This window comes from Conger conger, chromosome 13, assembly GCF_963514075.1.
Source record: "Conger conger chromosome 13, fConCon1.1, whole genome shotgun sequence".
In the NCBI taxonomy this organism is placed as follows: domain Eukaryota; kingdom Metazoa; phylum Chordata; class Actinopteri; order Anguilliformes; family Congridae; genus Conger; species Conger conger.
The window spans coordinates 36,287,213-36,314,392 of record NC_083772.1 but is presented as its reverse complement, the minus strand read 5'-3'; the positions used below and the strand labels follow the sequence as shown (position 1 = coordinate 36,314,392).

Below are 27,180 nucleotides of genomic sequence, written 5' to 3'. Positions count from 1 at the left end.
GGAGGGCCCAGCCAAAACTGATAGATATGAGAGAAAAGGAAGAAAACTCACTTTAAGTACTATTTATGTATGTACACCATTTTTCCCCTGCCAGCCAATAGGACATTTGTTCCCTTAGCCTATACAACAAAACTGCAGTAATTTAGTAATATATATGCTGAAATTGAGCCATGTCTTTTATTTCAAGAAATAGTTTTTCAACATTCACTTTCATAGTCTGCATGAAACTAGGTTGTTGTGGGTGCAGAAATAAATGCTGCAATGCTGGACAAGCATGACGTTGTTGGGTGTCAGGCTTGATAGTTCTTGGTAGTAAAAACTCTGGTCTTTCTAGTGTTAACAGGTTCATCATTGGCATTTAATATTCACAGGGACATCATAAACCACGCTAAAAAGCTACAGTACCACACTAGTACTATCAAAAGCCTAATTTCCAAGCTTTATTGTTAATGCTTTCCACCATGCCATTATAACAATTGCTCTGTGTTGTCAGGGGATCTCAACAAGAAGGCCTAGAGCTGGACTGCCAGCTGGATAGACTTTAAAAAGCTAAAGCTTGAAATTGAAGAAGTCAATCTTTTTAGTCTATCCTATTAAATTATGTACAATACTGAGGATGGTTGTAAGGTAAGGCGAGTGGACATTTAGAAATCCACACATGACTGGTGGCACTGAGCAGGCCATAACGGTGGGGTTAGTGGGGTTAGTCACAACCTGAAACACTGGGGAGGTTTGTGTGGTACTGGCATTTTGGGCATGGTCAGGATAGTGGTTCTAGAAATCCACAAATGGCCAGTGGCACTGAACTGGCCTTAGCATTACCAGTGGGGTTAGTAATCCAGCCCTGTTCCTCCCCTGGTTCATGCCCACACCTTGTCACATCCTGGAGCTCCAATTGTACCCTGCCCCTCTAAAACTGCTCGCTATACTATGCCGGTATCACTATGCCATTTGGACTTCCTACTTGTCCAGCTAGTTTATTACCTTTACTGTAACCAGTTCAACCCATTTGAATTGCAGTAATATAGTTTTTACTACATTTCTGTTTTATCCATCCTACCTTCACATGCCAGCCAGCAGAGGATGGGCTCCTCCCAAGAATTTTCTCTCACCGCCGTTTGAGGGTTTTTCTCCCCACTGGGGAGTTTTTTCTACCTCATGTATTAGCTATTTTGGGGCCCTGACATGGTGTTTGCCCTTCTCTTACTCTAAATAATCTTCAGTAAAAAAAAAAAGTGCCATGGACCGTTCTTAATACGTGTGACAAACCACGTGACCTTGACTCATCTGCTAAGCTGCCCATAGAACTCAATGTATTTTTCCGCAGGTTAATGACAAAGCATATACAGTGCATCCGGAAAGTATTCACAACGCTTCACTTTTCCCACATTTTGTTATGTTACAGCCTTATTCCAAAATGGAATAAATGCATTTTTTTCCTCAAAATTCTACACACAAAACCCCATAATGACAACATGAAAGAAGTTTTTGAATTTATTAAAAATAAAAAACTAAGAAATCACATGTACATAAGTATTCACATCCTTTGCTCAATACTTTGTTGATGAACCTTTGGCACCAATTACAGCCTCAAGTCTTTTTATGATATGATGCCACAAGCTTGGCACACCTATCTTTGGGCAGTTTCGCCCATTCCTCTTTGCAGCACCTCTGAAGCTCCATCAGGTTGGATGGGGAGCGTCGTTGTACAGCCATTTTCAGATCTCTCCAGAGATGTTCAATCGGATTCAAGTCTGGGCTCTGGCTGGGCCACTCAAGGACATTCACAGAGTTGTCCTGAAGCCACTCCTTTGATATCTTGGCTGTGTGCTTAGGGTCGTTGTCCTGCTGAAAGATGAACCGTCGCCCCAGTCTGAGGTCAAGAGCGCTCTGGAGCAGGTTTTCATCCAGGATGTCTCTGTACATTGCTGCATTCATCTTTCCCTCAACCTGACTAGTCTCCCAGTTCCTGCCGCTGAAAAACATCCCCACAGCATGATGCTGCCACCACCATGCTTCACTGTAGGGATGGTATTGGCCAGGTGATGAGTGGTGCCTGGTTTCCTCCAAACATGACGCCTCGCATTCACGCCAAAGAGTTCAATCTTTGTCTCATCAGACCAGAGAATTTTGTTTCTCATGGCCTGAGAGTCCTTCAGGTGCCTTTTGGCAAACTCCAAGCGGGCTGCCATGCGCCTTTTACTAAGGAGTGGCTTCCGTCTGGCCACACTACCATACAGGCCTGATTGGTGGATTGCTGCAGAGATAGTTGTCCTTCTGGAAGGTTCTCCTCTCTCCACAGAGGAATGCTGGAGCTCTGACAGAGTGACCATCGGGTTCTTGGTCACCTCCCTGACTAAGGCCCTTCTCCCCCGATTGCTCAGTTTAGACGGGCAGCCAGCTCTAGGAAGAGTCCTGGTGGTTCCAAACTTCTTCCATTTACGGATGATGGAGGCCACTGTGCTCATTGGGACCTTCAAAGCAGCAGAAATTTTTCTGTACCCTTCCCCAGATTTGTGTCTCGAGACAATTCCTTTGATTTCATGCTTGGCTTGTGCTCCGACATTCACTGTCAACTGTGGGACCTTATATAGACAGGTGTGTGCCTTTCCAAATCATGTCCAATCAACTGAATTTACCACAAGTGGACTCCAATTAAGCTGTAGAAACATCTCAAGGTTGATCAGTGGAAACAGGATGCACCTGAGCTCAATTTTGAGCTTCATGGCAAATGCTGTGAATACTTATGTACATGTGATTTCTTAGTTTTTTATTTTTAATAAATTGGCAAAAATTTCAAGAAAACGTATTTCATGTTGTCATTATGGGGTGTTGTGTGTAGAATTTTGAGGGAAAAAATGAATTTATTCCATTTTGGAATAAGGCTGTAACATAACAAAATGTGAGAAAAGTAAAGCGCTGTGAATACTTTCCGGATGCACTGTAAATCATGATTCTTGCCTGGTCCCTACGGCTCCAGCAAAAATTAGCCATATCAAAATCTATGTTTGCTACATTGTTCAGAAGCAAGAATGTACTGGTGAGCAATGGCAAATGACCTAGTAGACAAGTGTAGTGGATGACAGAAGAATCTTTTGAATGGAGAAGAAACATCCCTTTGTAACTTCAACAAATCAAGAACACTCCAGGATGTAGGTGTAGATGTGTCAAAGACATCATGTGAAGACTACACCAGCATAACCAGTTCACCACAAGATCCAAACCCCTGGCAAGCCTCAAGAATAGAATGGCCATGTTACAGTTTGCAAAAATTTAAATGAACAAACCTGTAGTTCTGGAACAACATTTTATGGGCTGATAAGACAAAGATCAATCTGTAACAGAGTGATGGAAAGTGTGGAGAAATAAAGGAACAGCTCATGATCCAAAGCATGCCATCTGATCTGTGATTCAACATCATGGTGAAGGTAGTGTTACGGCTTTGGCATGTGTGGCTGCCAGTGGAACTGGTTCCCTTGTGTTTATTGATGATGTCCCTGCTGGTGGCAGCCGCAGGATGAATGTCTAAGCATACAGAAACATCTTGTCGATTAACAGATCCAAGCAAATGCCTCAAAGCTGACGCTTCACCCTAGAGTGATCACATAGATAAAACTTGAACCCTTGAAGAATAATCAGAAAACTTTCCAAGTAGCAATGCACAGTTGGCAGATAGTGAAATGATTGCCTATAGCATATATGGCTAATTATAACAGTGAGGTAGTGCAGCCTGAAGAGGTTAATTGATCAGTGGGCTTGAAAGTGGTCATCCTCTGCTGTTCTGACGTTCACATGAAAGTCATTGCACCACCGTGGGGCCAGAACAGACAGCAGTTTTGACCGAGAAGTGCAGGTGCAACGGGGGCAAGGCACCAGGTGTCCAGAGGTTATGGAACAGAGAGGTCTGGAAGGTGTGCAGGGTCTGATCAGCTTTTGGATGTATGCTGGGGATGATCCCTTAACTGCTTGGTATTCAAGCACCAATGTTTAAAATTTGATGTGAGCTATAACAGGCAACCAGTGGTGGTTTGTGAGGAGGGGGGTGATGTGGGAGCGTCTGTGGACATTGAATACCAGACGATTCACTGCGTTCTGGATTAGTTTTAGGGACCTGATGGCAGATGCCAGAAGGCCAGCCAGCAGAGAGTCGTAGTAGTCCAGGCGGGGCAGGACCATTGCTTGGATAAGGAGCTAAGTTGAGTAGATGGTGAGGAAGGGATGGATTCTCCGGATGTTGTACAGGAAGAACCTGCATCCCCGGGTCACCGCCGCAATATTCTCGGAGAGGGACAGCTTGTTTTTCATCACCACTTCAAGGTATCTTGCAGTGGGGGATGAGGTCACTGAGGTGTCCCCTACTGAAATGAAAAAATCAGAGAAGGGAGAAGTTAGAGCAGGGATGAATATTAACTCTCACATCTTACCTGGGTTGAGCTTTAGATGGTGGTTGTCCAACCGGCTCTGGATGTTAACACTAGAAAGACCAGAGTAGACACAAGTAGACCTGTGTGTGTCAGATGGGGGAAAGGAGAGAAAGAGTTGGGTGTCATAACAGTGGTATGACATACCATGAGTAGAGATAACAGGACCAAGGGGCAGAGATAACAGGACCAAGGGATCTAGTGTAGATGGAGAAGAGGAGGGGACCGAGGACTGAGCCCCGGGGAACTCCTGCAACAAGGGGACAAGGGGTTGATACTTTACCAGCCCAGGTAATCTGGGAAGAGCAACCAGAGACATAGGACTCAATCCAGTCTGTGCCGCAGATCCTTGTAGCTGTCAGGGAGGACAGGAGGATGGAGTGGTTGACCGTGTCAAATGTCACAGAGAGATCTAGAAGGATCAGGACAGAGGAGAAGGGATTAATTGACAGAGAGGAGTGTGGTCTCTATCAAGTGGCCAGGTCTGAAGCCGGACTGGTCGAGGTCCAGCAGGTTATTCTGTGAAAAGAAAGAAGGGAGTTGGTTGAAGGCAACTCGTTCAAGTGATCTGGATATAAAAGGAAGGAGAGATACCGGATGGTAGTTCAGTTTAATGGAGGGGTGCAGAGTAGGCTTCTTCAGGAGTGGGGTGAAGAATGAGGGGAAACATCCAGAAGACAATGTGGAGTTTACGAGGGAGGTGATGTCTGGTGCGATTGCCTGAAGGAGAGAGGAGGGGATAGGGCTGTGGTAGAGCAAGAGCTGAAAAACGTCAGTGTCTGTGAGGGGGGAGAAAACCGGGGGTGGGCACAGAGAGGGGGGCAGGCGGTTCATCAAAGAACGTTGGAAAGAAAATACGTCATACATGCCATTTTCGGCAATTAAACTGAGCGGGACTTCCGGCGGATCTGGTGGCCGAGACAGATTTGTACGCTGGCCTGTAAATGGAGCAGACCCATTAGGCTTGTTTGAGATGAGCTTGGCCTGCACAGTTTGAACCACCACCTTCCTTGCCAAGCGCATTGCATGACGGTTAGAATGTTGTCCGACTTGCTCTGGAAATCCGACTGCACAAGCTACGGAAATCTCACGGGAGCGAGGTGCTCAAAGTTTTCAGGAAAAGATGTCCTGAAGCTGTCCCACAAGTAACTTATGAGACTTCCATCTTATCCATTATTATTCCAAGATAAATGTCATGAATGGTCAGACACCAAATTATTTTTGATCATAGTACTAACATTCACAATTGAACCCTTTATATATTGAATATTGAAATAACTGTATAAAAATCCCTGAATAAAATATGAGAAAGTAATTTGAAGAAGCTGTTGATAATAATAATAATAATAATAATAATAATAATAATAATAATAATAAATGAAGACTTGTTTCACATCAATATTTAGTGAGTGTTATAGTATTTCTAGGTGTTCTCATATACCCCCCACATAAAAATCCAAAGAATAATTAGCTGGCCAAACATTATCAGTGGTCTCCAATAATTACCTGAAATTGAAATGAAACCAGATGTAGACCCAATTTTATATGCAGGTAAACTATAATCTAGTTCTATCTATATCTCGTTGTACACATCTTGCATAATAAAGTGTCAGCTGAATAATTATGTTTTGCCTCCATATGAATATACACCCAATGAGCACATTATTAGGAACATTTTTAATTACACCTACTTATTCATGCGATTATCTAATCAGCCAATTGTGTGGCAGCAGTGCACTGCATACAATCCTGTAGATGTGGCTCAGTAGCTTCAGTTAATGTTCACATTAACCATCAGAATGGGCAATTTTTTTATCTAAGTGACCTTTGACCATGGAATGATTGTTGGTGGTGGACAGGGTGGTTGGAGTATCTCAGAAACTGCTGATCTCCTGGGATATTTGCGCACAGTAGTCTCTAGAGTTTTCAAAGAATGGTGCAAAAAACAAAACAAAAATCCAGTGAGCAGCAGTTCTGCAGACAGAAATGCCTTGTTAATGAGACGTCAGAGGAGAATGGCCAGACTGGTAAAAGCTGATAGGAAGGTGACGTAATGCAAAAAATCACACATTACAACAGTGGTATGCAGAAGAGCATCGCTGAACACACAACGCATCATAACCCTTAAGTGGATAGGCTACAGCAGGAGAAGTCTAAAAAATAAGTAATAAATACCTAATAAAGTGCTTGCGAGTGTATAATATATATAAAGTACTGTGTAAAATTAGGCAGGTGTGAAAAAATGCTGTAAAATAAGAATGCTTTCAAAAATAGACATTTTAATTCATTAATTTTTTTAATCAATTAACAAAATCCATGAACAGAAGACATGAATGAACAGAAGAAAAATCAAAATCAAATCAATATTTGGTGTGACCACCCTTTGCCTTCAAAACACACATCAGTTCTTCTAGGTATACTTGCACACAGTTTTTGAAGGAACTCGGCAGGTGGGTTGTTCCAAACGTCTTGAAGAACTAGCCACAGTTCTTCTGTGGATTTAGGGAGCCTCAAATGCTTCTGTGTCTTCATGTAATCCCAGACAGACAAAAATTCACAGGAACTGTGGAATGTAGTTAGAAACAGGTATTTCAGCCAAGGATTAACTATGTGCCAGAAATTGGTTGACTCGGTGCAACGCAGATGCACAGCAGTTATCAAAAACAATGGTTATGCAACTAAATATTAGTTCAGTAATTTAAAGTGAAGTTAAATCTTGAAAAATGTCTTCAGTTTATACAGTTTGAAAAGAATTTGAAGAGAAAAATGTCGACACTGCCATTTTTCTGAACAGCTTAATATTCCTTTTATTTGCTTCCTGTAAACGAATAACGCAGACTTGATCAAATTTGCAAATGCTTTGATTTGGAATTGAATGTGTAATGTTTCCACATTTGAAATATTGAACTAAAAGCTATTTTAAAAATGTGTGCTTTATTCACTTTTTTAACACACTGCTATTTATTTGAACATAACGTGTGTGTGTGTGTGTGTGTGTGTGTGTGTGTGTGTGTGTGTGTGTGTGTTTTTGTTTAGAGGTTTAGATAATTTATGGTAGGCTATACGCAGTTCTGTAAGGTTTTAACGTTTTAGCAATGCTAGTTTTAGGAACCTTATCTTATTTTGTTTACAAGGTGTCTTCTCGATTGCTTTCTTCACATTTATAATAACATTTCACTATAGAAAAGCAGCCTATTTAGTGACGCGTTGTGTCTTGCCTCTGCTTAACTTGAACACCCTGAAAATGTGCGGTGCAACTGAAGCAAATTAAATGACCGGTTGACCTGTCCTCTCAGTCTCTTCGACTCGAAGTGCTAATCTTGGGGTGTAGTGAAAACAGATCGGGGCCAAAGCAGATGGTTGCACGGACGGACTGCTGACGTTTCTACTCAACTTTAACTTAGGAGGCGGCGGAACGTACTAAGTACAGCTGGCTGTAGGGCCTCGCTGGATTCCCTGAAATCGCTGGCGTTGATTGGGTGGTACAGCAGTCTCCACATTACTCGCTCTGTGCGCCAGAGTGCACACTGGTTGGAGCCGGAGAGTGTCCCTTATTACACTTAAATGGAGGATCGGCCCAGCGACCGGGCACACGAAAAACGCTACCACCATGGAGGAGAGAGGAGCCCAAGTCGCACAAAAACATCGCTGAAAAATGATCCAAGCCAGTGCCAGCTCCAGGAAACGCAGACGAAGAAAACAGGTTGGATTCGTACATATGACTAAACCCGAAAAACTTATCCAGTAGCATAGAGGAGGGGGTCGAATCAAACGGGAGTCGTAGTGGAGGAGTGTGCCGTTTGATTGGGGTGTGTGTATCAGCGATGTTTGCATGTATGGGTGTTTAGTTGGTCGTGTATGGACATTGACCTTGTGCACCACCGGGTTCCATCCAATTCCTGCTAATTTTCAGACTTCTTCGGCTATTTAGTCTCGTTCCACCGAACCATTTGTAATGCAACTACCTCTTCTTGGCAACTCATTTGGGTGAGTTGAAAGAAAAGAAGATCTTAAATTGACGAAAATTTCAGTTTAGCACGCTCGCCTCCCAGCAACACAAGCCGGCTCCACTGGAATGTCCCTGCATTTGCTTTGCTCAGTTGCTATTTCCTGTCCGCCATGTTGGAAGTAAAAATCATACTAACTGGTTCTTTAGTTAAGTCTTTAAACATGTACAGTGGGTTTGTAACACGGAAAATACTTTACAAACACTGAAGTTCGTATCAAGTGGTGTTGAAACATTCTCTCTTGTATTTTGTCAGCTTGGTACAATCGCGTTTTGTAGGTGGGCCTGTTGCTCTGAAGTGTGCGTGTCACTGTCATACGGAGAGGGCCTGTTGAGAACTCTAGCTGGTAAGCTAGCCAGCTAATTGCTACAAACATGTTTTGAGCTCTGTGAACAAGTATAAAATGCTAACTTACTCCGATTTTGGAGGAGAACAGTATAGCCAGCAACCAGTAGCTTGGAAAAATATGCATGACAGCGTCTAGATCGCTGTAGACATTGAAATGAGCAATATAGGCAGTAGCCTGCTAATGTTAGCTCGCAGTATAGAAACGTACTGCTTGGCTAGCGAGCTAACTTAGCTAGTCCACCCAAACTGGAGCAACGCTCATTTCCCGTCGACATAGTTTGCAGTTTAAAAATCTGTATTTTGTATATATTTGGTTAGTTAATGCACGTGGTCATATTCAAAATAATCGAAAACTACCGATGATCACGGAATGCCAATCACAAATTAATTCAATCATAGCCCATTTAATACAGGCCAGTCTGGTTTCTTCAGTGACCCACTTAGCTGGGTAGATAACTTTACTCATTGTCTACTATTACGCACTTGACAGCTAGCTAGTTCGTAATGACAACTTGTTAATAATAAATATCTTAAATATTGCCCCTTTATTTGTTATTTTCCTGAAATGTTTACGACACATTAGCTAATGGTTTAAAGACATTCAGAATTCGTCCCCCACCCCCGCCCCAAACCGTGCTCGTGCTGTGCAATCTCGCTAGCTATAATAATACAATCTGTATAATTGGCTCTGATTTTTCGCGAAGATTGTTGTATTAACATGTTGCTGTAATGGGATATGTAAGAAACGCAGGGGGATTATCCGGGTTCAGTTGAAGTAGGTAGCACCTAGCTAGCAAGCTATCAGCGTGGGTAGAGTTTAACTAAGGAATGTGCTGTTAGTGCAGTTCTGGATAGTTAGTTAGAGCGGGTTCAGACCTCCGGTTCAGCCGAATGTAGCAGCGGTCCCACCTCAAAGTGGAAAGGAAAGGAATGGTCGCTTTCACGTGATTAAAACCAACATTGTGATGTTTGGTTGTCAATGAAGCATTTTGCTCGATTTGAAATTAATACCATACACGTTCTAAAACGACCACCTTTTCTAACATAAATGTTGGCTAGAGATTGGTATGAATGGAAACCCTCAGTTGTGTGACACGTCATGCGTGAGGTTAAAAATAGGACGTGAGAACGCTCGCCTCAAACAGTGAACTGGAGACCCCGTTCCCCTCAACTTGGATCAGTGCGTTGGATAACCATCACTACTGTTTAAGGGCAGCAGGGAAAGGTTTGACAAAAGTGTTTATTTAAAAACGGTGCACGGATAATTTCACTATGCAAGGTTAAAGGTCAGAGATTATTGTAGCTTGAAGTTCGATCAACGTATAACAGTACCTCGTGCCTGTGTTCATATCCGACAGGTCAGTGAACTAAAAAAGTTGTCAAACTTGAAGCAAAATACTTTTTTCCCCCAAATATAACAAGTATAGCAAGGACTTATGGGATCAGTTTGTGATAATGGTTTTCATTTACAAATGAAGCCTTTTAAATCGGGACATTTCAAATGATAATTTGAAGAATAATTGGGTAATATAATATAATATCATATAATATCATCTTTGAGTATTAGTCCAGACCAAAGTCTGGAAGTGTGAGTACAGATAAAGTACCCGGATGCGCACTCTGTTTCTTCAATATTTGGAGTGCACATCCTTGCATAGTCCCAACAGCTCAGACAGAAAAAGAAAAAAAAAAAAATCCAAGAATCCATTTTGAGAAAAAGCAGTTCATAAAATGTTTTACACTTTTTTTTGCAAAACATGTCATTTCGTGTTTTTAATACTGAGCTAGCTGAATAATTCAGCTAACTATAGCTGTCTTAGTAACGTCAGCTGTTAACAGCAATGCAATTTGCTGTGGCTAACTGAGCAGCTAGCTTGCGTTAATCCAACATAGCTAGCTCTAGGTAGCTGTTAATATTCATATTTGTAATCTTAATTAGAAATATATTCCTGTGTGCTGTAGCTAGCTGGCAGGATCGCTACAACAGCTAGTCTGCATATAACCTGTCCATTAAAAAATAAAGCTAGCAAACGTGTATTATTTGTTAAAATCCAGCTATGATTACAAATTTGTGGGAAAGACGGTGCATGAAGAGAATATTCTATGTGAATATATAAGTAGTACAATGTGAATGACACAAGAATATGCGACCTAAAACAACGCTCTTCTTTAAGATTAAGTACATGCACTGTGATAATGTTAACCAGTGTAGCAACGAAGCGCAGCCATCTGGCGAAGTACTGCTCTCTTCATCACCGCAGTTTTTCCGGTCTTTGCAAGGATCCTCATCTGCAGCCCATCTTTCCACTTGACTGCAAATCACACCCCATTACGACTTAGCATAGCCACACACATTACCGGCTCAAACTTGCTTGTAACCAGAATAACTGAATAGCCTACCAAGCACCCAGCCCCTAAACGGCACGGAAGTAATGAAAACAGACCGTCGCTCACAAGGCAATAACGACTTTATTTGGATGTTCAATAAAAGTTGTTCCAAGCTGCAATTAATATCAGGCAGCTATAATTGCCTCCACTGACCTGGCTTCTTAAGCACTGCTTCTTGAACACAAGCGAGACACATTTCACTGTACCTTTATTTTGGAGTGTATGTATAGCTATCAGACCATTTCTACTTGTGCAGCACATTCATCTGATGTTTATTTGCAACGTAAATGCCATCGCCATTTGGTAAATGGTTGGAATTTATATAGTGCTTTTATCCAAAGCGCTGTACAATTGATGCTTCTCATTCGCCCATTCATACACACATTCACACACCAACGGCGATTGGCTGGCATGCAAGGCACCAGGGCACCAGCCATCTCATCGGGAGCATTTGGGGGTTAGGTGTCTTGCTCAAAGCTCCTGTGGAATTACTTGGTGTATTTTATCAGTGTAGACCAGGGGTTTTCAACCCTTTCTCTCAGATTTGAAGGCATCCAGGGGACCCTCATCATTAAAGTTAAAAAGGGTCACATTAAAAAAGTTCTTAAACTTCCAAAAACCTTCCCAAAATCTATTGAATATCAAGTCTGACCAGGGATCCCAAAGATGCCCAGGCGTTTGCGGATACCCTGTTGAAAACCCAGGCCTTACGCCACAAATATCCTTCATTGCACAATAAAAACGACAAGGTGGACTAATCGTACACTACAACTGAACCTGAATGTCAAAAACACCCCTGAAAGTCAACTTTAATTAAAAGGGCCACAGCAGTCATTTATGCCCTGGCTTGGGCCTGGGTAGGGCCAAGATATTACTTAGGTAGGGTGTTTAGATATTACTTAGGTTTTATCTTGGCTGAACGACCACACCCAATTGTGAAAGCCTATCTAGATCTGGGTCAATTATGTAATTCTTTTGGATTCAAAAACTTTTCTGTGGTCTTGTCTGGTGCAGTTGAGCCAACCAAGAGGACCAGAAGGCAGATTTAGTACTTTTTGAGAGCATTTCATAGGTTCCAACATTAGATAAGCTCAGTAAAGTGTAGAAAAGTGTTTGAATCCAAGATAATTACATAATTGACTCAGGTCTGCTACCTTGGTACTTCTGGCACACCTAGTCCTATACAGGACAAGCTATATTAATATTTTTGGCTACGCTGCTGGTTCAATGTAGATGTGCTCATTTGTGGTGTTGGCATTTAAAGCCAGTTTGTCCCTTAAAGTCTACAAAGATGATTCCGATAGGATGCTTCATGATCTCGCCAGCAGCTCAGTGAGGTCTGAGTATGTCCGGTTTAAAGAGTACCGTCTCGCGCTGCAAGCCCTGCCTGTATGCATGATAACCTAAACCAGAAAAGAGAGTCAAAAAGATAGATGGGAATTGTACATTCCCAGCACAAATTTTTGTCTGTTTACGTGAAGATGTATATTAGGCCAGTATGGTTATATGCCGATGCACACTCTCTGATCTGTATTCAGTATATTAGGTCTGTTGCATTGTGTATCTCAGGAAAGCATATCCAAGCCTGTTTGCGAACCTGCAAGGTTAATCAGTGGCTTGCTGTGCTGCTTTGTCTGTATCTTGGGCTGTACTTTTTTAAAAATTATAATTTCTTTTACAGCCTTTGTTATGGTTTCAAGGGGCAGCACAGCGTCCTCGTAAATGAGTGGAGCTATATTCAAAACACAGCCTAATTTCTGGGTGGCCTTTTTATTTTTAAGCACACCACCTCAGTTATACATGATATTATCATTTATATGTGTATAAAATTTACATTTGTTTCTAGTTTAAACCCAATACAGTGTGTCTCCTGTGAGTGATTTTAATTCAATGTTATTTAAAATCAGCCCGGCAAGGGATCAGATATAGCGGTACCCTCAGTCGCGCTTGGCCTGAAGTCACCCGGCGCCCTCAGTCTAAACATCCAGTATCGCACCGCACTGCATTGTGGGACCTCGCCACATCTGAGACTGGGGAGAGCACTGGAGCCTGTCTTAATCTGACTGGTTGCGATAAAACGCCCGGCAAAAACACATACCTCTAACATTTGTTGTGACTTATTTTCTGTGTCCTGGTTCAGTTGTTCTCATGGCCCCCATTGGCGAAGTTTACCGTTTCATAAACGTATAAGCCCAATTGTATAGAAACCATTGGCATAAAAGTAAAATCGTTAGGCCAGGCTGGTATCTGCACAATATTCCCTACCTAAATAGACCAGAGTTATTGTGTCGCCACCACGACCTGGTGTTATCATTTTACTGTATATCATGCAAATATTGGACATTAACATGACGAAGGAAATTTTAAGAGCCAAACCCTGTCTCTAACAAAGTTCTCAATGTCTGTCAGGCAGAAGCCATGGGGATGAGAGATGAAAACACAAAGAATTATCATTTTAACCAATGAATTTTAAAAAATGACACGCAATCAACTACAGAATGTAAATCTTTAATTTGGCAATTAGGCAATCTGATGTAGAATGTTGACATTTAAGTGAAACTATTTAAAAATAAAGTTTGAAAATGCTGTTCAATTTTCAGTTATCACGATCAGTGACACTGTTAACCGTTTAAAAAAAAATGGGATGGTAAACAGTTACAGAAACTGATTTGTCACATCCCTAATGTATACAACCGATACAAATACGTGGTTAATATAATTACAGGATGCTAATAAAATATGACTACATAAGACTACATTAGGCATTAAAGGGATCAAACATTAAAGGCAACTATGTAAAAGTGTGTTTTGACATTGGATTTAAAATAAGGCTCTCTAAACTCTAGAGAATTAATGGTTGGGTGTGAGTGTGTCAGAATTAATGGGTGGGTGAATGAGAGGCATCGTTTTGGTTAAAAGTGCTGTATAAATGCAGTTAATTTACCGTTTAGCAAGTTGGCATGAAATGGGAAAGCCCCTCTGACCTAGCTGTACCCCAGGCTCACGCTGTTCTCTCTCATCTCGCCAGGCAATGGGAAAGTAAACGGAGGCGCTGCGGAGAGGGAGTGTGCCACGCTTTCTGCCAGCGATTCCGTGGGTGTCGCCTATCCCACCAACGGCAATGGCCACCAGTCGCCGCTAGACTATAACTGGAGGCCGAAGCAGTCTGGGAGGGCTCACTGCGCCGTCTCGAAGCTGGGCAGCCGAAGCCATCGAAACGGTGTCATGGACGGCAGGAGTGACCGTGCACCGGACCTCCTGGCCCTTGAGGGCAAGGAGCTGCCCGCCCTCCCGAACGGGGTCTCTCTGCCCCTGGGTCCCGGCTTCCTCACAAACGGTTACCCCGGCAACAAGCCGCTGGCGGGCCCCGACAACGACGGCAGCGGTTCGGAAAGCGGCTACGCCACGCCCAAGAAGCGCAAGGCCCTGCGCAACGGCGGGAGCAAGGGCGGGGCCCCCGCGGCCCACCCCCCCCGGGAGCCCCCCGCCCCCGAGCCGCCGGGGCCGGCCGCCAAGGCGGAGACGCGGACCAACAAGCCCCTGTCCGTCTCCACGGTGACCGCCGTCCCCACGACGACGCCGCCGCTGCCCACGGCGACGTGCGAGCCCCAGCGCAAGAACTTGGAGGCCAAGGCCACCGGTGCCTTCAGCAAGAAGCAGGACGAGAGACCCGGCAAGACGAAACCCAACGTCAGCGCCACCTCCAAGGAGAAGGAGGACCCCTGGACCCTGTTCAAGCCCCCGCCCGTCTTTCCTGTGGACAACAGCAGCGCCAAGATTGTGCCCAAGATTAGTTATGCAAGCAAAGTCAAAGAGAACCTCAACAAGGCCGGAGGGGAGAGCGCGGCCCGCCCCGGCTCCCCCTCAGCCCAGCTCCCGGCTCCGGGGCGGCCCTCGCAGGTCCCCATGTCCGCCATGAAGACCATCCGTTCCTCCGGCTTCGCCAACGGCTCGCTGTGCCCCGGAGAGGGGAACGCCTACTCCCTGTCCGGGACCCTGTTCGCCAGCACTGTCCCTCCGGAGGACGTAGCGCCCCCCGCAGAGGAGGGTGGGGGTGTGCCAAACTCCGCTTCCGCCCCCGCGTTGGTCGTGGGTGAGTCGAGGAAGCCCGGTTTTTTCGTTTACCCCCTCGCCCCTTCCTCATCGAATATGCAACTTGCCCTTCCCAGCGGCCGGCAGGCTGACCCGCCCGCCTCCCCAACCCCTGCCCCCGACCCCTCCTCTGCCCCCGCCAATCAAAAGGCCCTGGGGGACATCTTTCAGAACCAGTGGGGCCTGTCCTTCATCAACGAGCCCAGTGCGGGGCCCGAGGGGGGCGTGGGGGGGGTCGGGGTAGGGCGGCGGGTTTCCGGGAAGGGGAAAGTGCTGGAGGTGACCTTCCAGGGGGACTGCCCTGCCGCCCTGCCTGCCCCCCACGAGGCTCCCAAAGCCACGGCTCTCCCACCCAAAGCCCACGAGGTGGAGAAACGGACTACCCCCCAAAGCCACGGCAGTGTTTTAAAGGCAGGGCCGCCCCCTGCCCCGCCCCCCCTGAGGGACGGCACGCCCCCGGCGCCCGGGCCGGATGGACAGAAGGACGATGCCGAGGCCCGAAGCCTGGGTGCGTTAGTGTTCGCTTCCCCTAAAGACCCCCCCACCCCGACTGAACCCCCCCGGGAATCACCACGGGCCCCCGCCCCTCCCAAGGGCCTGGACAGGGGCAGCTGGGGGCTGTTTGATCTCAAAGCTGCTGTTAATTATCACACTAAAGGTAAGCCTGGTCCTTGAGAGAAGCAAAATCCGCTGATCCAGTGATAGTCTGGGGAAAAAAAACAAAATTAATAATAATAATAATTGTAACATTGTAAAAACTTTAATGTTTAGAATGACAAATCAAGCTAATATGTAGGCATATGTATATTTTAGTAGTAACTAATATATTGGAAATATTGTAGGTATAGGTAACATTTAATGAAACTGGGTGATTTGTCTTTTTTGTATTACTGTTTAAAATGAAGGTGCGCCAAACGTCACTCACAAAATGATTGATTTTGAAGAGTCATACCTTTGGCATTAAAGCAGGGAAAACCTGAAAATGTGGACTCTGACACAATGTGCTCTCAGCGTTCTGATTGAACTTCAATTTTCATGATACTGCTCAGAAAAAAGTTTTTGAATAATGCAAATATTTGATGGCTTACTACATCTTCCAAACTTCCAAAACTTTTAAGACATTTTGGTTAAGAACAGCCACAAGGAAAATGAAGGAAAATGGTCAAATTTGGATCCTGCCAGAAGATGACCAAAAAGTGCATATTCAACCGTGTAGTTGTACTAGTAGTAATAGGTGGACAGTTTCTGATCAAAATGAAAGTTTGTATACTTCAAAAGGTTTAAAAGATTACCTTAATTCACTATAAAACATGATTTGGTGGCTTCCTACATCAGCACCACTTGTTATATGGTATCCAAACTTTAAATACTAGTAAATACCTTGGTTAAGAACAACCACAAGCAGATTGAAGTCAAATAGATCATTCAAATAGATGGTTTCCAATCAAAATGAAACTTTTATTTTCTTCAAAAGGTATAATAGGCCAATTTATGTAAAAAAAGTAGATGCTGTAATAACTTTGCATGTTTTGATCAGTTCAAACAGGACCCTAACAGATAAATTGTTAATGTTGCCTCTGATTTTCATTTTCACAAATATTACTGCAAAAACAATTCTCGTTACTTAAAGGTACAAAAGGTAATTTCGGACTCTTAATGGTCAAGAGAGGAATTGCAGCATCAAACCACAACAGTGTTTATCCCACCCCTTCTCGATGAGTTGTTGAAACCCCCCCCCCCCCCCCCACAAATATAGGTTTAGCTAAATACGCACCGAGCCTTGTCGCTATGCACATGACACATAGGTCTCATTTTATTTGGTTTATCATTCAAATCTAAAATGGTGAGAAAATTATTCAGAAAATGATTTCTGACGGAATGCCCTTTATGTTAAGGCATATTGTTTTCGGATGAAAAAGCTGTTGTATCAAACAATTGAAAGCCCAGACTGATTTATTGTGGAGTTTACATGTTCTCCCCGTGTTCGCGTGGGTTTCCTCCGGGTACTCCCTCAGTCCAAAGACTTGCAGTTTAGGCTGATTAGGCTGATTGGAGAGTCTAAATTGCCCATAGGTATGAGTGTGTGAGTGAATGATGTGTGTACCCTGCGATGGACTGGCGACCTGTCCAGGGTGTATTCCTGCCTTTCGCCCAATGTATGCTGGGATAGGCTCCAGCCCCCCTGCGACTCTGTTCATGATAAGCAGGTTAAGAGTGGTGTTGTAGTTCTCGGTGTGGATGGGCCGTAACAGTGGGATGTAGCTTCATGAGTGGAACGTAGCTTCATGAGTGGAACGACTCTGACTGAAACGTGTGTGTCGAGTTGCATCCCTCTCATTTGTTTGGTTGAGATTCATGCCCATGCTCGCCTCTGCCATCTCCCTGTCGGCGTTGCGCACGTCTTCACGAGATGAAGCTGGAGATTAGCTTTCCAGCCAGCCATCCGTCTCGCCGGTGATTAGTTATACCTGTTATTAATTGTATTTGCCCTGTCCAGACTACTCCTGCACACAAATTCAACTAGCTTTCAGTCTCCTGCAGTAAGTAGCCTGGTCTCTGGCAGCCGGGGGGTAATTGGCTTCGGTGCTCGTTTAAATAACGTCCTCTTACTCTCATCTGTCACATGCAGCCTAAAGAACATCGCTCGCAATTATATAAACCCATTTTCATCCTAAACGTATCAATGGCATTTTCCCCATTTTATTGCGGGAACATGTACGTGAAAATATTCACTATTTGTGCCGCTCTGAATTTTCAGCTCTGTTTGCAATCCTTATTCTGATTTGCTTCTTGTTTTTTTGTGTAGTAGGTCAGTAGGGAGTCTTGTCCTTAAAACAAAATCTTTCAGGGTTTGGCTTTTTTTTCTTCTTGTCGAAGTTATAATTTTAGCCTGTTGCTGCAGGTGAGTCATGTTGAAATTGTATTAATTCATTTTCATGCAATGCAATGAATTTGACAGCAGTCCCCACCCAACAGAAACCGCCGACATATTGAATTACTCCGAGGAGAGACGGGAAATGAAAACATCTGCCAGTGGTGGATGCCCCCCTAGATTGGTCACAGCGCCCCCCCTATTCACAAATGCAATAGAAGGGTGCAGTAGTCAGAACGGAATGGTCAAAGGCCGTGTATTTCATGGCTTTGCAGTATTCATTTAATCTCCCGGTTTGCGGTTGTCTGTGAAACGTATGGCGTGAAGCGCAGCAGCCTGGGAGCGGGTGAAAGGGCCAGGCTGTGCTGTCTTCGTCCTGAGAAGCCCACCCTTTCACATCGAGAAGAATGCTTTTGCCTTTATTACAGTCGTGTTTTTGTACTTGTTGCAGTGAATTGATTATCTCTTTGTTTCTCTCAACAGAAATGGAGTTTATTTTGCATTTGCAAAAACAAGGTATGTATTTTTTAAATTAAAAAATATATATATTATAGAAAGGTGGGGGGTGGGTTGGGGTGTTCTCTGGGCAGGATGAGCACTGACTCCTCTCTCTTGACGAAAGCTTCATAGACACCACAATGTCTGTATGCAGTGTGCAGTAAATGTGCTGTGTTAATGTGCTAAGGCCCGTGGCCCTGGTTGAGTTTGAATTTACTTGGGGAAGGATCCCTTTGGTATTCTCGGCACTGCGCCATGTCCCTGAAATATCACGGGGGAGAGAAAAAAAACCCAGAAAGTGAACTGTGTCTATAGGGATAGTAAAGTATTGTTTGTGTTGTGTGTATATTTTATGACCTTTTGACCCGCCCTACCCCCTCCGCAGATCCAAAAAGAGTCGTCCTTTACGGCGAGTCCAAGGACGGGCCCAACCAATGAGGGCGGGGCGCTGGGGGAGTCATCACGCTGTGGCAGGAAGCCATCCTGACGGTCGCTATTCACTCCTTTCAACAAACCAATCACAGTCCAATCTATCGATTTCAGACTCGAATCAAAAATCCTCACTTGAGCAGTGGAGCTTCAAGGCTGGGGTGGTGAAAGAGACTACCCCTTCGGAAATTCTGGAGAAGGGAAAGGTGTCGGGGTTGGCTCGTGGAGAGAGACTAGAGTTTTTAAGAGGGAGAACATCCATGGAAGGCCTCTCTGCAATGGGGGCCAGGGTCGGTCGTGGATCACCGGCCGGTCGGAGCAATGGCTCTGGGTTGGTCAAAGGGCAGCAGCGGCTGTGACGACGACCCGCTCTGGCACAGAACGGACGCGGGGACCCCCGGATACGGAGGACAGCGTGTGACCTGGGGGCGCGGGGTCCGGAAAGCGGGGAACGCCGAGGCCGGTGGGGGTACGAGCTGTGCTCCTCGTGTCCGGAGAGGAGGGAGAGGAGACGAGGTCACGGCCGTTACGGGACGCCTGCATCGTTTCTTTATCAATTCAAGTTCACCGTCTATATCTGCCCGTTGCTTCATGCATCGATATACCTGAGCAAATTTGAATCCATAACTGAAAGTACAATTGTAATGGACTTTTCTTTTTTTTTTGCTGAACGGATGCCTTCAAACTGTACAAAAGGAGAAATATAAAAAATAAAACTTAAAAAACCCTAAAGACAGATGGGACGTGGAGGAACTGGGAGTCCTGCCTAATCGCAGGTGAACTAGAACACAAGATCTAAATCTGAGCGGGGAGCAAGGCCGGCTGTCGGGCCTCGGGGGGAAGAGTTGTCTTAACTTTATTTTGAGAAGAAAGAAAAAAAGGCTTTTGCGGACAGCAATGCTTCCCGGCTTTGTTTAGGGGTTTCTTTGACATTTTGTTTTCATTTTGTTGTTTTTATTCACTCTGTTCCACTAAACACTGAACACAAAAACCAAGTGGAAGGGGGAACAGCCGAGGGCAGGAATCTGCCTCGTAAGAGCGGGGATCCCATCCGTAAGAGCGGGATTCCGGCCTGTGTCACACAGGAGACCCCTCGTCCAGAGTGGTGGTTCACGGTGTTCTCAAATCTGTCTTTGCTTTTTTTTTTTTTTTGTCTTTTTCTTTTCTTTCCCCCTCCCCCATCTTCAACTTGTTTGTCTTTGCTAACCTAGGTTTCAATATTTCATTTTCAGCCTACACCAGTGCAACAGTCGCTCGAATGTGTTGCCACCTCTTATCGATTCCACACCTCCTTGGTTCCCAAAATGGCGGTAGAGGAGGGTGAGGGTTTCTGGATGGCGGGGACATGTGCGTTTGTGCATGCATGTGTATGTTTGAGAGAGTAGACGAAGGCTGTCATTATGTAATCCTTTCATTTCTTTAAAAACTTTTTCTTTTGTTTGATTTTTAGTGGTCTCTATAGAATATTCATACGTTGTCATACGGGTTTCGAGCCCCCTAATTCAAGCAAATTGCCCATTTAAATTTTAAAGAATCTTGCAAGCATGTGCGCACAGGTGCGCCTCCCAAATTTAGCCAGGCTTGGTGTAAAGCTTTGCAAACATTTGCAAAACCGCACGGTTCCTGACTGCTAGCTCATTTCTTCTTCTTAGCCGATTTTGCACAGTGAAGTGCTTGGTGGGAGAGTGAGGGTTCAGGCTCCAGGGGTCACTCGGTGTCACCGACGCCGCCATGATCCGAACCAGTCATCGTGTTTAAGCAGTGAGGAGTTTCAGTTGGCCGCAGTGCTTTGGCCCAGCATAGCCACCTCTTACGGTGGTCTCAATCTGCCACCATAACCGGTCCGGTCAGTCCTCATTGCCATTAATACACCTTGGTTGTGTCTCTCAACAGCCAAACCAAGGTCCGCTTGCAGTGTCCATAATCAAAGGCTCGATAAAGTTGCGTAAAGTGTGAACAGTGGTCTGGAAGCAGTGACTCGGTGCAATAGCTGATAGTTGCAATGATTGGATAGAGGGCTGTTCCTGTAAAACGCAGTAATGGCACGTAACACTTTTTTTACGAAGACTGTTTCTCTGTCGTATTTGTTTCACCCCACCCATGTTTTGATGACACATTATTAGCACTTTAAATATATATAAACATTTTATTTTGAAAATAAGTATATGAAAATGAATACAATGCAGTGAATAAAACACAATAAAGCATACTAACCCTGAAGCTGGCTTTGAGCAGTTTTTGTTTGCTGCTTCAAAGCTAGAGTTAAAAAAATAAAAAAAAATTAAAAAATTAAAAATAAATAAAAAAAACCCTCCGCTACAATTAGGAAGGTACGGCATCATGATTGATGCCACGGTTCGTATTCAGTTCCAGGGGTGAATTTCAGTGGTGAATTGTGGAAACTGAGAAATGATTTTTTCCCCTTGGTCTGTGACACACACTAGCAAAATGTTTAGCAGGGACGCTATTAAAGCCGATCCGGGGGAAACGGGCTTGTTACAACAGCTCCCATTCATTTATCACCATGTCCTTTCTGCCCATAGCAAGCCCATGCTGCATTTCCAACTATTTATTGCTGCTTTCCTGCTGGAGTGACTGAGCCCCCCCCCCCCCTTGCAGAATAGTGGATGGAAATGAGTGTGTTCCGTGTTTAACACTTCCAGGGCTGGGTCAGTGTGGGCTTTTTTGCATTCATTGATTTGGAAAAATTTGTCTTTTTTTTTTTTTCTTTTTCTTTTTTTTTTCCCACAGTGCAATTGTCAATCACTGTGGTAGCACGATATACCGTTTGAAAGCGTTAAAACTCACAGTTCTCACTGTATGCCGTTGCTTTAGCGACAGCAGTTCCCTATTTTGTAACGTGGGTGGCAACTCAATTATGGGGGGGACCCCGCCTTCTCTGCATTTCGGAAATCCACAGACTACACAAGTCAAGGTCATGTCAGTGTCATTTTCACAGCAAGGGTCCAGCGAATGAAATGCATAATGGTTTCTAATTCTTAAAAATGCGTAGTTCATGTGTGCAATGACGGGCGTTTCTTACAGTGGGCCTCTTGCTGTTCTTCGACTGTTTCTATCCGTGCGGTGGTGACGTGATCCGTTTTACGTTTCCGTCGGCTTTTACTCCGCAAGGTGTTGGCACCTTTTTCCAGAAGCTTCTCTTAAAGTGGGAATTGCAGCGCCTCATTAGAGTTGTGCTGTGAGGATGGGAGGCGCAGTGGAGACCATGAAGGAGAACTGCTAATCAGTGGAGGGGCGTCATACTCAACCAGCCCAGTGTCGAAAAGTAGAAATGAAAACTATCTCTCCAGTTCACTCTGTCGTTCTCTGTCCTCGTGCACACAAACGCTAGCACAGTCTCACGGAGTGCTGTAATTCGGGCGTAGTGCTGTAATTCGGGCCTGCTAGTTTCTTGCTCATCGGTGTGGGAGAGCAATTCTTGACCCTGTAAATGGCTGCAGGTCTTCTGAGAGTTTTTTTTTTGGTTGGAATCAGTGAGTTACTGACGATACATGATGGGTTCACTCAGTTTGGTGTTCAAGCTCTCCCTTTACCAGGAGTTGTAGTCTAATATGGAGATGAGGCTGGGAGAGGGACCCTGGGGATTAAAATACTGTGAAATATTACTAACAACCCCCCCCCCCCCCCCTTTGTTTTAGTTTTTTTTAAACAACAGCACTTAATTCAGATTTTAAGATTATTTTGTATATGCAGATGGAAGAAAATGTATATTTCTCCCTTTCTACACTGTAGTAGGGTCACATAAAAACCAAAAACTGGTCCAGGAGAGTTACTTGGATTTGTGTCTGTGTGGGGGTGAAATGTGTTGTCTTATTGGAAGAAAATGTTGAGTGAGTCTCGTACCATTTGCTTAACCTGCGGGACGTGAGTTTACCACAGAAGTGTTGACATCGCTCTCATCTAAGGATGGGCCAGGGGAGGTTAGCGCTGGGTCAGGTCCTCCTAAGGGTTGGTCAGGGGAGGTTAGCGCTGGGTCAGGTCCTCCTAAGGGTTGGCCAGGGGAGGTTAGCGCTGGGTCAGGTCCTCCTAATGGTTGGCCAGGGGAGGTTAGCGCTGGGTCAGGTCCTCCTAAGGGTTGGCCAGGGGAGGTTAGCGCTGGGTCAGGTCCTCCTAAGGGTTGGCCAGGGGAGGTTAGCGCTGGGTTAGGTCCCTCTGAGGATGATCCAGGGACAGGTCCTCCTAGGAAGGCTGGTGGACCTCCTGAGTATGTTCTAAAAATCATGATATGCAAGCCTCCCAGTCTTTTAATGGGGTGCCTGTGTTTCACAAATGTTTAATGCGATCCACTTGATAATCACAAGAAAATAAATCTATATATTTATATCACACTCAGTGGCCACTTTACTAGGTACATCTATCTAGCATTGACTAGGCCTCCCTGCTGCCCCCAGAGCAGCCAGAGCTCTTCTTGGCGTGGAGTCAACAGGGTTCTGGAAACATTCCTTCGGGATTTTGCTTCTTCCTAACTTGATGGCATCACAGAGTTGCTGCACATTTTTTGGCCACACATTCATGGGAATCCCCTGGTGTACCCTGGTGCTCTTGTGGATTGTGGTCTTGGTACTGTGCAGGTAATTGGAGTAAACGGAAGTTACTGTCATGTTCATGCAACCGGCTTGAGATGATGCATGCTTTCTGAAAAAGGGTAGAGTGTGGCCGTAAGTGGATGCACATGATCAGTAATGGTGCTTCGGTATGCTGTGGCTTTCAAATGATGCTCAGTTGGTATTAATGGGACTAATGTGTGCCAAGAAAGCACAGTTGTCCAGCTTTGATGATCATGTGCCCACTGTAGCCTCATCTTCCTGTTCTTAGCTGGCAGGAGTGGAATCCGTGGTCTCCTGCTGCCCATCCACTTCAAGTTTCGACACGTTGTGCTTTCAGAGATGCCCTGTTATAACTGTGGTCAACAGTTACTTAGGCACGTGTGGCCTTCTGTCGAAGTCTGCCCATTTTCCTCTCATTAACGAGGTGTATTCACCTACTGAACAGTTTATCATCATTTATTCTCTGCGAACTGTAGAGACTGTAGTGCATGGAGATCTCAGGGGGGCAGCTGTTTCTGAGATGCTGTTCCCGTCATGGCTGGCTCCGACAATGATACCAAGGTCAATGTTGCTTAGATCATGTCTCTTGTCCACTCTAATGTTTGGTCAAATCACAACTAAACCTCTTTGCCATGCCTGCATGCTTTATATATGGATGGAGTAGCCACATGATTCCCTGTTTGGAGGAGCGAGCTATTGACATTAATGATCAGGGGTGCGTAACAAAAGGGCCACTGTGTGTGTGTGTGTCTGTGTGTGTCTGTGTGTGTCTGTGTGTGTCTGTCTGTGTCTGTGTCTGTGTCTGTGTCTGTGTCTGTGTCTGTGTCTGTGTCTGTGTGAATTTTTCATTTAATTTGTATTTTTTTGATCTTCTATTGTTTTCTGCAAATCTTCATTTTGTGCCATGGTTTGAAGGTTTAATGATGTATTTACTATTGGCTTTGATGTCCAGTTTAGATTTTTTTTTAGATTTTTTTTGTTTTATTAATATCTCTTTAACTGTTTCTGTGATCCTGATACAGCAGTAACAGGATTCACTGAAATCTTAAATTGTTGCCGCTAATAAATGTTAGAATTGAATCCGTTTACTTTCATCAGAGATGCACCATCACTTTTACATGAGAACCTGGCTGTTCTATCCAGCCTTTGGTTAAGAGCAGTCTATCTCAAATATTACATTGAGTTGATTCAACACTCATGTTGTTGTTCATTTTTTTGTGTCATACATTAAGGAAGGTTGTGCTTGTAAAATTTCTGAATTGTCACTTTTTATTTATATTTGACTTGGATGCACAATATAGATTTGACGTACACCGATCAAGATAATAATGGGGGAGACTACAGATTTATATTTTCACACTTTTTCATCAAATGTTTAGAATGAAATGATTAACGCTAATGATTAGTCAGTGTTAATAATAAATAACTGTTAACACATTTAAATGTTTGTTGCTTTTTAACCCTTGTTGTAGTTATGTAGGTAGTGCCCACTGTCCTCTGATCTGTTGGAATCTCTCGCTCTCTCTCAGTTTTATTCTGGAGTGGGGCGACCTGGGGGTAATTAGGGTAAAAGTTGAACCCATGGGTCATGTTGGTTGGTCACCTTGGTTTGGTTTCAGCCAATGGGCTGCTTTCTGTGATTCGTTTTTAAATTATAAAGAGTGGGTGATTGCAGAGTCTGCTGTTTGCAGACCAATCCAATAATGAGTAAAAATATATATATTGAATGATTTATGAATACCTGAAGTGCTGCTTCTGCATTCAGTTCTTGGGCTCGTTCCAATCGCTTGTTTTATCCGGTAGTCTCCTCGGTCCTCGGCTGACCCGGGAACGAGTCGAGGTCGGCCGTCTTTCAGGGCGATCCGTTACATGCTCCGGGGCACGGAGGCTCCCAAAGTCCGCTTGAGCAAGGAAAATGAGCGTGTCATTTTAAGAAGTTTTTATTTTATTTTTTATTTTTTTGAATATGTGAAGACTGAAATCAATGAGTGATCAACATGTGGATCCGCCTCTTCCCCGTCTGCACGTCTGTAACTGATGTGGCTTCAAACTGACGCTCGACTGAAGGAAGGCGTTTAATTTCCCTCATACACATTTCTTTGATTCCTCTATCCTTGTGTCCTTTTCTCGCTCCCTCCGTTGAGGTGAGGAAAGAAAGCGAGGTGGTACAAAGATTGGAAAAAGCCCACTTTGGCCTGTAATGGGTGTAACAGTTCCCACTTTGGCCTGTAATGGGGTGTAACTGGCCTCAGGTGCATGTGTTGCAGTCCTGAACTGTCCACATATCAGTAGAGATGTCATTTGGTTTTAAATTCCCTTGCGTCCAATTCCTCATAATATATTAGCTGCTTTCCTACCATGCCATACTGACAGAGGAGGGGGGGGGGGGCTACCATGTGTGCTACCATGCCATACTGACAGAGGGGGGGGGGGGGGCTACCATGTCAGTCTGACTGGTTGGGGGGAGGCTCATGCAGCACGTACTGTAATGGGGAGCTACTGTCGGTCAGAAGCTCCATTGGGCCAATCGAATGACTGCTGTCACTGGTGGAACACTATGACTGGTTCCAATTGGAGAGATCTTTGGTACCTCCTCCCATTTCTGAAGCCTCTCCTCCTTCCATCACTGATGATGTACGGAGTAAGCGCTTGCACAGAATCCATTGCTTGCTTTCTGAAATGGAGGGGGGCCATAGGCATTTACCATTTATTTCCCCCCCTAAATTAGCTTTCACAAATGTGTGTGTGTGTGTGTGTGTGTGTGCGCGCGCTTATGTGTGTGTGTGGAGTCTTGATGCATCTTTCTTTTTGTCCACTTTCACAGATGTCAGCACACTAAGCAATGTTCCATCTGTTTATTTTTTTGTCAAGCATGAAAATGTCCTTCAAAATTCCAAACCAATGTAATAAATTCAAAAGATTCAACTTATTTTGAACAATTTTCCTTTCTTTTTTTCATTAAATTGTTAAAGAGTTACAAATAAGAGCTGGTATAATGTTTTTCCTGGTTATTTCCTCGCAATGCCGATGCTTTTCTATGGGGTGAATTCAGCCAGGCAAACGGTTTAACTACAGACTACAATGTCCTTACATTTATGCAACAAATTTAACCCACCATGAAGGGGGTTTTGAGGGTACTGAATGAACAAACTATGTTTATGCCCCCACTGCAGTTAAATGTCTGTACGGTTTCAAGGAGTTGACTGTCTTAGGCAGGCATTTAACAAAACCAAAAGGACTGAATGTGCCAGACCATTCTGCTTTAGAGGGGAAAATTATACCTACGCAATAGAAACTCGGAGGTTCAAACATGTTGCCCCCTACTAATGGTGCAGTGTCATCGCCTCCGATTTCATTGGGTGGGGGAGAGTTACTTTACACCTATGGTTGGTAGTATGAAGGTAAGCTAATGGACAAACAGTTCTGAAAACAGAGGAACAGCATTCTATGTTGTCATATTGGAAGCTACAATCCAATTGCTAAAGAAGAGCTACAATCCAGTAGTCTAGCAGTGGTTACTCCACTGCTAGAGTTAGCTAACTACATTGCTTTCATTT

The 27,180-nt window shown here is 44.3% G+C and overlaps 1 protein-coding gene across 1 annotated transcript; it reads left to right on the top strand.

Annotated features, from left to right (window-relative positions):
• The first annotated feature begins 7,769 nt into the window (after positions 1-7,769).
• Positions 7,770-25,066, top strand: nufip2 (nuclear FMR1 interacting protein 2). Its single transcript, XM_061217559.1, has 4 exons — positions 7,770-8,124; positions 14,193-15,914; positions 18,612-18,644; positions 19,012-25,066. The coding sequence occupies exons 1-4, from the start codon at positions 7,986-7,988 to the stop codon at positions 19,062-19,064; spliced, it is 1,947 nt and encodes a 648-aa protein (XP_061073543.1). The 5' UTR covers positions 7,770-7,985; the 3' UTR covers positions 19,065-25,066.
• Positions 25,067-27,180: the final 2,114 nt, after the last annotated feature.